General features: G+C 37.9%; 1 protein-coding gene across 5 annotated transcripts in view; it reads left to right on the forward strand.

The window, feature by feature from the left end:
- Micu1 (mitochondrial calcium uptake 1) overlaps positions 1–9,815 on the forward strand; it is a 229,820-nt gene that overhangs the window by 19,803 nt on the left and 200,202 nt on the right. For 4 of the 5 annotated variants that reach the window (XM_005390006.2, XM_005390008.2, XM_013516918.1 and 1 more), the window contains exon 2: positions 5,564–5,636. The exons of the other annotated variant lie outside the window; for it this stretch is intronic. In XM_005390006.2, the coding sequence (XP_005390063.1) occupies positions 5,635–5,636 (2 nt within the window). In that variant the 5' untranslated portion in view covers positions 5,564–5,634. The remainder of the gene's footprint in view (positions 1–5,563; positions 5,637–9,815) is intronic. 5 annotated transcript variants of the gene reach the window in all.

Below are 9,815 nucleotides of genomic sequence, written 5' to 3' on the forward strand. Positions count from 1 at the left end.
GGCTCAATCTTTCTTCTTTCTGAGACAGGGTCTCACTGTGTAGTTCAGGCTGGTCTTGAACTCACTGTGTAACCCAGACTGGCCTTGAATTTGTGATGCTCTTCCTGCCTTAGCCTCCCAAGTGCTGGGATTACAGGTGTGCACCATCATCCCTAGCTTATGTACAGGTTTTCTGAACATAAGCTTTCATTTCTCAAGAGTATATACTCAAAGCTAGATTACTGAAGCTTAAGGCAAGAACATGGTAAGCTTTATGAGAAATTGCCAAACTTTTGCTCAGTGGCTGTGTTATTTTGCATTCCTAGCAACAACATATGGGAGTTTACTTGTCTTGCATCCTCACTGCATTTAGTATTGTCAGTAATTTTTCTTTTGGGCATTTATATAATGGTGTCTTCTGACAGTTTTAGTTTATATTTTGCTGCTGACAAATGATATTGAATATTGTGTTGTTTTGTTTGTGGTACCGGGGATTGAACCCAGGGTCTTCACATTGAGCTGCATCCCCAGCCCTTTTTATTTTTAGAGTCAGAGTCTTGCTAAATGATTAAATTGCCCAAGCTAGGCTCAAACTTGAGATCCTCCTGCCTCAGCTTTCTGAAATAATGATGTGTGTTACCACATATGACAGTTGAACACTATTTTATGTGACTAGCTGCTGTGATAATTTATTTCTAAGTTTTCCTGTGCATGTTTCTTTTTTTTTTTTTTTTCCTATGGTAAATACCTAAAATTCAGACAAATTTTTCAAAAATTGCTAAAGGCAAAGTTTGAGGTGAATTTAGAAAATGGAATGTCTAGAAACCTTAGACACAGGGAGAGTTCATACCTAGTCACAGGGTCTCCTCAGTGGACCTCAGTCAGGAACTCTCCAGTAAGATTTCATTATGCTTAAGTATACCAATACATCGTGTTTTATACCGTAAATATAAATAGTTTTTTAAGACAGTATTTATTTATTAATTTATTTATTTATTGTCTTTTTGAGACAGGGTCTCACTATGTAGTTCAGGCTGGCCTTCAGCTCACTTTGTAGCCCAGGCTGGTCTCGAACTTGCAAGGATCCTCCTGCCTCAGCCTCCCAAGTGCTGGGATTACAGGGGTGCGCCACCACACCCAGCTAACAATTTTTTTTTAAAGATTGAGAAAATATCAGGAGACAAAGCTGTGCTCAGGGGTAGACCCTAGAGGAGGGAAGCATAAACCACATTGGGGAAAACAATAAGCTCTTTTCAGATCCTTTCCACTAAATAATAAAAAAACCTCAAGCCATTGGGGAAGGAGAGCAAACCTTGACACCTCAGTGGAAAATGAAGTCTTGAGGTTGAAAGACTGAGAAGAAAAACTCTCCATCCTTGGGGAGAGACAGGAAAATGTTAGAAGCTGAGCATCAAAATCTACATCCCAAGGAGAGGCAGGGCCACTGAAAAAACCTCAGTCACCAGAACCAGTGACGCAGTGTCCCTGTAGGAAATCAAGGCTGTCTCAGGACAGCAAAGAACCCACTGTAGCCACTCGCTACCAGACAAGCATATGACAGTAGGCACACAGGAAAAAAGACATATTACATAGAGATGGATGATGGAGTTTAGGACATGTCACCCCAAAATAATGCTCCTTTGGCACAAGGATTATTTTGAACTGATTATTCTGAGAAACTACGGACATAGGAGATGCTCTGCAAAGTGAACATTTATAAGAAATTCCAATTTATGAAGAGAATATCCATTTATAGGGGTTTTTCTCTCTGTACCTCTATAGAGAGGGATGACTAAATTTTTATATAGACTTTTATCAGTGGAGAAAGCACCTACTTAATTTGCATTAAAATCCTTACCCTTGTGCTTTTCCTGATCGTGTGTGTGTGTGTGTGTGTGTGTGTGTGTGTGTGTGTGTGTATGTTGGGAATTGAACTCAGGTCCTTGTACATGTTAAGTCTGTGCTCTGCCTCTAAGCTATACCTTTGGCCCTGGCCACCTGTTATTAATTTAGTGTCCCTATACACCCTTCTTTCTTTGTTTCAGAACTGGTATTTTCTGAAATCTAAGACCATTCTTTAAAAATTCTTCTAGAGATTTGCTCATGTCTGGGTTATCACCAATGTTTACAGAGGTGTACCTGCTATTAAATTTTTGTTTTTCTTTTGTTGCACCCAATAACTCATGAAGGGTGGAGGATAAAATTTTTTGTCTTCTCTAGGGAATGCGCAATAGCAGGGTTCTCAGAAACGATGAAAATCAATTTATTGCTCTTCCAGGTTTCTCTCCTGTGCAGTCGTCCTTCTATCTGAAAAATGTTCTTCTTTTTATTTTTTAGAACCAGTCTGTGGGCAAAGAATTCTAGAATATCGTATTTTGGCACTAGAGGTATTTAAATCCTAAGAAGGGTGTTGCTTTTTCTGTTTTGCTTAGCAGACAGTTGACCTAGTTAGGTTCAGGCTGCAAATTCTGACCTACCTTTTATGAGTTGTAGGTCCAATTTGGTTTTTAATCTTAATGCTTATTAGGAGAGTGATGTGATTGAATATATACATTATAACAACTTCATTGTGATATAATTCACCTATTTAAGGTACGCAACTTAGTGGCTTTTAGTAGATTCACAGAGGTGTGTAGCCATCACTTGTCAATTTTAGAGCATTTTCATCACCTCAAAGAAATCTAGTATTCATTAGCACTCAGTACTCATTTCCTACTGTCTCCCCTCCTGCCTCCCTTATGCAGTTATTAATCTATTTCCTGATTCTATAGACCTTCCTGTTCTGGACATGCCTGGTGTGTGTGTGTGTGTGTAGGTAGGTAGGGTTAGAAATTGAATCTAGTGCCTCATAGTAAGCAACATCCCTAACCCTTTTATTTTGAGGCAGGGTCTCACTAACTTGTCCAGGCTGGCCTTGAACTTGGCATCCTCTTTCTTCAGACTCCTAAGTAGCTGGGATTATGTATGTATGCCACTGTGCTCATCTATTTTTTTCCCCCCCTGCACTTCTAGGGACTGAACCCAGGGCCTTTGCACTGAGCTGCATCCCCAGGCCTTTTTTAAAAATTTGAGACAGGGTCTTTTTAAGTTGCTGAGTTGTCCAAGCTGGACTTAAACTTGTGATTCACCTGCCTCAACTCCCCACAGTGTTGGTATTATGGGTATGTACCACCATGCCTGGCTGCTGATTTGTATTTTTCAAAGATTACTCTGGCTAGTATAAAGAATGAAACCAAGGAGACCACCTAGGAAGCTGTGAAGGAATCTAAGCTTGATAGGATTGTGGGATAGTCTTGATTATGAATGGTGGTGACACAGAGTAGTTTATGGATTGACATGCAGTTTGGAAGGAGAACCCAAAGCATTACCTGATAGACTCTGCCTGAGAGTTTAGGAAGGAGGAAATCAAGGGTAACTCACTCCTAATTTTCAGTGTTACTAGAGTATGTTATGATTTAGGAGGAAGTATAAGTTCATATATATCAAGAATCAGGTTTTGGGCTAAGCTTAATTTGAAGTGCTTGTCAAGCATGGAGTCAAATATATCTGTTTAGATTTCTGTGGAAAGCAGAAGCTGGAAATAATCTTTTAGAGAGAATTAGCGCACAAATGACATTTAAGACTACAAAATTTGTAGAGATTGTTCTAAGGTGAGAGGGCAGAAAGGGAAAACTGTAATTTGTTGGCCAGTCTTGGGGTAGTCTAATATCTGTAGGGTACTCAGCAAAGAAAGCCAGAAAAGTAAGAGTAAAATCAAGAGAATGTAGTCCCATATGTAGTCTCATAGCAAGCAAGTATAGCAGTACAGTCATGCATTTCTTATTCAGAAGAAACAAGAAATGGATCATTTGGTGATTTCATTGGCGTCACTGGATGATGTAATCTTACGGAACCACCTTCAGATGTACAGTCAGTCCTTGACCTCATGTTGTTATGCTGCGCTTGAGTGTATTTTGGGGGTGCTGAAGTTGCTTAAAGGACAAGTAAGATCAGTACAGAAAGTTGACTAGCATGACTGGCAGTGTGAAAATTACTGTGATTATATACCAAGTAGTTTCAGTAAATTAATTAGTCTGAAAATCTAATCAGAGCAGGTTAAAGAAAATGAAATGTTAGGAGAGACCACCTAGTAACAAAAGTGGAAGAATGGTACAGTAGCAGTAAGGGGATATGCAGTGAAGTAAGAATTTTTTAGGGTAGAAGGTAATGTTTATATAATAGTAAAAAGAAGTGATCCAGCAGGGAGGGAAAATTAAAGATCTAGTGGGAGAATTATTTTGCTTCTCCTTTAATTCTCTTGGAATTTACCTTTTCTGGCCGTTCCCGAAAGGCTGTGTTCCTGCTGCTCAGTTCTGCCTGCTGAGCCTGGTACCTGTAGTTCCAGCTACTTTGGAGGTGGAGGCACGAAGATCATGAGTCCAGTCTGGGCAATTTTGTAAGATCTTTTCACAAAATGAAAAAGTTTTGTCAAACAAAGGTGTTTTGACATGGTATGTAGGTTTGTGTAGCTGACCACAGATCTTCACTTTTCAATAGAAATGTAATATGAACCAAAGTTATAATTTAAAATTTTCAGGTAACTACATTTAAAAAGTAGTAATAGGAAAATGTGTAGGAGAAGGAAAAACAGTTTCTCCTTCTGAGGTCTTTACGTAGTCTGGGATTCCTTGTAACAGAAGACAGAATTTTTTTTAAAGAGATAAAAGATAGTCAATAAAACTTGAGTTTTGAAACAGGTACTATAACCTGTGGAACAGTTCCAGTAGTTGATACATTGTATATTATTGTCTTCATAGTAGTTAATCAGAGTACAAGATCTAGGCATGGCATGTCTTGTCTAAACAATATTAGCACAAAACGTTCTTTTCACGAATCTAAGAGAAGCTAGTTGTAAAACTATCTTAACTATCTTGTGTATACATATATATTTTTTTCTTTTTCTCTTTCTTCCCTTCCCCTTCCCCATCACAGTTTGTCTTCTCTTTTGCACAGTTTTTTCCCAGTTCACAATATCTATTGTACATTTTGGATCATATTTTCTTGTTCAATTTCTGTCTCACTAGTGTGAGAAATTGAAGAAGACAGATTTTTGACATGAGAGAATCAAACACAAGGTTTTTTGTTGTTGTTTTTTTTTTTTTTTTTTTCCAGTACCAGGGATCGAACTCGCAACCTTGCGCTTGCCAGGCAGGTGCTGTGCCGCTGAGCTAAATCCCCAGCCCTCAAACAGAAGTTTTAAAAAACGTATATACCTCACATATTTATGGGAAATACCCAGGGAAAATTAAGCAAATTTCAGAGGTAGCGTAGAATTCAGGCTTAAATAACATCATTTGCTAAAACAAATAAATGTGAAAGGATGCTTGCTTATAGGGAGAATGGCTTGGAAAGCATGGCAAATAGTCAGGTTCATTAGGGAGATTTAAGTCCACATCATTTTCACCATTGAGTCTGCAGCAGTTTAATCCATCTTTTGTTATTGGTGTGGAGAGGGAGATAGCCTTACAAATGGAGATTTCCTTTATAAAAATAAATTTCTCTCACCAAAGGGTAACATCTATTGTCTTTCTCCTGTGTTTCCCAGATATCACAATAACCAGTGTAAAATAATCAAATGGAGACAGACACATGGGGAAGGAGATAGTCTGATCTCATATATAAGTAAAATTGACATCACCATTTCAGTATAATGTACCCTATATGGAATTACTAATGAAGCTTTTATCTTTTTTTTCCTACTATGTCTTTGAAATTTTCTTAGCTTTTTACACATAATGGTGCCACCTAAGCTGAACTAACCATATTTAAAGTGCTGAATGGCTGAGTAGGGCAGGTGGCTGTCTTTGAAATGCACATTTCTAAACATTTTCCCCCTTCTATTGAGATAGAATTATGGTTTTGACGTTCTACTTCAGATAAATCTTTGTGAATAATTAGTTCCATTGTTATTACTTGTATCCTTTAGTTTTTGTTTTTTTTGTTTGTTTGTTTGTTTTTTGTTTTTCTTCGGTACCGGGAACCGAACTCACGACCTTGCACTTGCCAGGCAGGCGCTTTTGCCGCTGAGCTAAATCCCCAGCCCCTACTTGTATCCTTTAGGAAAGGAAAAGTAATGTGTATCCAAACTCATTGCAAGGTTCATGGCTGTGACCCCTATAACAAAAGACAAAGTCACAAAAAGACTTATTCAGTATATTTTGTGGGTTTTCAGAAATGAACCCCCCGCAAAGAAAACCCAAGGAAATCTGCATGTTTTTATATCTAGAGGTGATGAAGAGTTGACACACAGTTGTGATTGGACAAAGGAGGTATGATCTAATGATAATGACTGGGAGAGAACTTACCAAAGCCTCTTTGTTTAGAGGTTTTTTGTTTTTATTTTTGTGTTTGTTTGTCTTTCTGAGACAGGATTTCACTGTGCAGTTCAGGCTGGCCTTGAACTCACCTTATAGCCCAGGCTGGCCTCAAACTTGCAGCAATCCTCCTGCCTCAGCCTCCTGAGTGTTGGAATTAGAGGCATGCACCACCACACTGGCTTGTTCAGAGTTCAGAGGGTATTGCTGTTGTTGTTGTTTTAGGGTTTTTTGGTGGGTATCTCTATGCCTTCCTCCAGGTAAAGCGAGAACCTGCCTGGAAAGAGGGTCTTGCTTCAGAAAAGAGTGGGAGAGGTCAGAGACAGACCTTCTTGCTTCTGCTGTTCCCTTAAATGCCTGGATGCCATAGTTTGGGGTAGAATTCTCAATTCTATCAGAAGACTTGAAGGAATTTAAACTTTTCATAGTATGATTTTGAATGTAATCATAGGAGCAGTTATTGATAGTGGATATATGAAACATTACCGTGGTTCTAAGAGTAAAAGAAATGTTATTCCTGTGGAATGCCATCTGCCACACTGCAATCTCTCAATTCTTTCTAAAAACGTTCCTCCTGACTCCTTGTAGGTAATCAATCCCTATTACATTTTTTAAATAACTGTAAAATACATGTAACATAATGTTGCCATGTAAGGCGCTCCTCCTTTTGTGTTGGGAATTGAACTCAGTGCCTCACAGAGGGTCTCACATGCAGTGCAGTGCTCTACCATGGAGCTATACCCTCAGCATCATACCAACTACTTTAAATGAATAGTTCAGTGGTATTAAATACATTTATAACATGAAGTCATCACCGCCTTCCATCTCCAGAACTTAAGTTATTTTATGAAACTGAATCTCTTACCCATTGCACACTAATTTCTCATTCCTGCCTTCCGCTAGCCCTGGAAAACCACCATTCTGTTTTTCTCTAATTCTCACTACTGTAAGTACCTCATATGAGTGGAAACCTACAGTGTCTGTTTTTTGTGATACTTTATTTCATTTAGTATAATGTCCTCCAGCTTCATTACGTTATGGTACATGTCAGAGTGAACTTCTTTGCTAGGGCTGCTTTATAGTCCATTGTTTATTCATTCATCCATCAGTGGATACTTGAATGTTTCCATTTTGTAGCTATTATGAAGAATGCTATTATGAACATGGTTGTGTAAAGACTTTGTTTTCAATTCCTTTGACTGTATACCCAGAAGTGGAGTTGCTGGATTATGTGGTAATTCTATTTCTGAATTTTTGAGGCACCACCATGTTATTTTCTATATAGCCACATCATTTTACATTCATCTCTACCAACTGTTCACAAAGGTTCCAATTTCTCCATATTTCTTATGACACCGCTTGTTTTCTGTTTTCTTAATGTTTATCCATTCTAGTGAGTCTGGTGTGATATCTTATTACAGGTTTTTTTTTTTTTAAGACAGGGTTTCGTTATATAGTTCAGGCTGGCCTAGAACTCATGGCAATCTTCCTGCCTTAGCTTCCCAAATGCTGGGATCACAGGCGTGTGCCAACAGCTGCAGTTGTGATTTATATGTTGCAAGTGATTAGTAATGTGAACACTTTTTCATGTGCTTATTGGCCATTTGTACATCTCTGGAAAAATATGTATTCAAAACTTTTGCCCATTTTTGAATATGGTACTTTTTAAAACTAAGTTTTAGGAGTTCTTTTTATATACTGGATGTTAATTCCTTATCAGAAATATGATTGCAAATATTTTCTGCCATTCTGTGGGTTGTCCTTTTAGTGTTCTGAGGGTGCCCAGCAGCATTCAACCGCTGGGCTACATCCCTAAGTCTTCTTTTTTTTTTTTTTTTTTTTTATTAAAGAGTGAAAGAAGGATAACATAGTAATAGGGGGCTTACCGAATTACAGACAAAGTTGTAGGAAATTATCAATGGTTGTTGTTTTACATATTGTTATCTACAACATAGTTTCTGAGGAAAACAGACAAATAATAGTGAGTTACAGACAAAAGTGGTAGGAGATTATCAGTGGTTGTTGTACTATACTTTGGTATCTTCAAAGTGGCTTCTAAAGAAAATAAATAGAGCTGTACATGAGTGACCTATTGAATAATCATTGACTATTCTCAATGGTTGTTGTAGGAAACACATAGTAATAAACATACAACCATTTACAAAATAGCAGAGGAACAATACAAACTACAGAGTTATGGACAGATTAGTTGGAAAATATCAATGGCTGCTGTAATACATGGTGGTATCTTCAAAGTGGTTTCTCAGGAAGACAGAGATACGCAAGAAAGATCTAACAAGTAGTTACAGCCTAAGGGTTGTGAAAAATAGTGGATTACCTCCTCATCAGTGACTCCTTTCACTGAGGTGTGACGGCTGGAAGGAAGGCCAGGGTATCCCTAAGTCTTACTATTTATTTTATTTTTATGAGACAGGTTCTTGTTAAGTTGGCAGACTGGCCTCAAAGTTGAGATTCCCTGCCTTAGCTTCTCTAGTAGCAGGAATTACAAATGTGCACCACCATGTCTGGTTCTGATAGTGTCTTTTTTGTTCTTGTTTTTGTTTGTTTTTGAGACAGGGTCTTGCTACGCAGTTCAGGCTGGCCTCAAACTCTCAGGGATCCTTCAGGCTCAACCTCCTGAGTGCTTGGATTACAGGTGTGCGCCACCACACCCAGCTGATAGTGTCTTTTGATGCACAAAATTTTAAAAATTTTCATGAAATCCAATTTATCTGTTTTTATTGCCTGTGCCTTTGTTGTTGTCATATCCAAAAAAATCATTGCCAAGTCCAGTTGTCATAAAGCTTTTGCCCTATGTCTACTTCTAAGAGTTTTATGATTTTGCTTTTTATAGTTAGTGGGTTTTTTTTTTTTTAATCCAATTTGAGTTTTTTGAAAAACAGTCTGTTAGATAAGCATCCAATTTTAGTCTTTTTCAGATACGTATGAGTTTGTCGAGCAACTTTTGTGGAAAACACTGTCCTTTCTCCATTGAATGGTCTTAGCACCCAAAAATCACTTGAGTGTATATGTGAGGGCTTATTTCAGGGCTCTGAATTCTGTTCAGTTGGTCTGTATGTCTGGCTTTATTCCACTGCTGCACTGATTACTTTAGCTTTGTAGTAAGTTTTTTTTTTTATTTTTAAAATTTTATTTTAAAAAGAACAAAAACACAGTAATGAAAACAAAGACAAACACAACAACACAAAAACAATAAAAACAATACAAAAGTTCAAAACAAGGTGATAGGAAATTAACAATGGTTGTTGTATTACCTGTTGTTATCTTTTTTTTTTTTTGGTTTTTCTCTGGTACCGGGAGCCGAACTCATGACCTTGCGCTTGCCAGGCAGGCACTTTGCCACTGAGCTAAATCCCCAGCCCCCTACCTGTTGTTATCTTTAAATTGGTTATTCAGATAACCAGATATGGGCATGTAAGATTGATCAAACAATTCAACATTAACTGTTCCTTTCAATAAAGC

Source organism: Chinchilla lanigera, unplaced genomic scaffold, assembly GCF_000276665.1.
Source record: "Chinchilla lanigera isolate Chin_1 unplaced genomic scaffold, ChiLan1.0 scaffold00036, whole genome shotgun sequence".
NCBI lineage: Eukaryota > Metazoa > Chordata > Mammalia > Rodentia > Chinchillidae > Chinchilla > Chinchilla lanigera.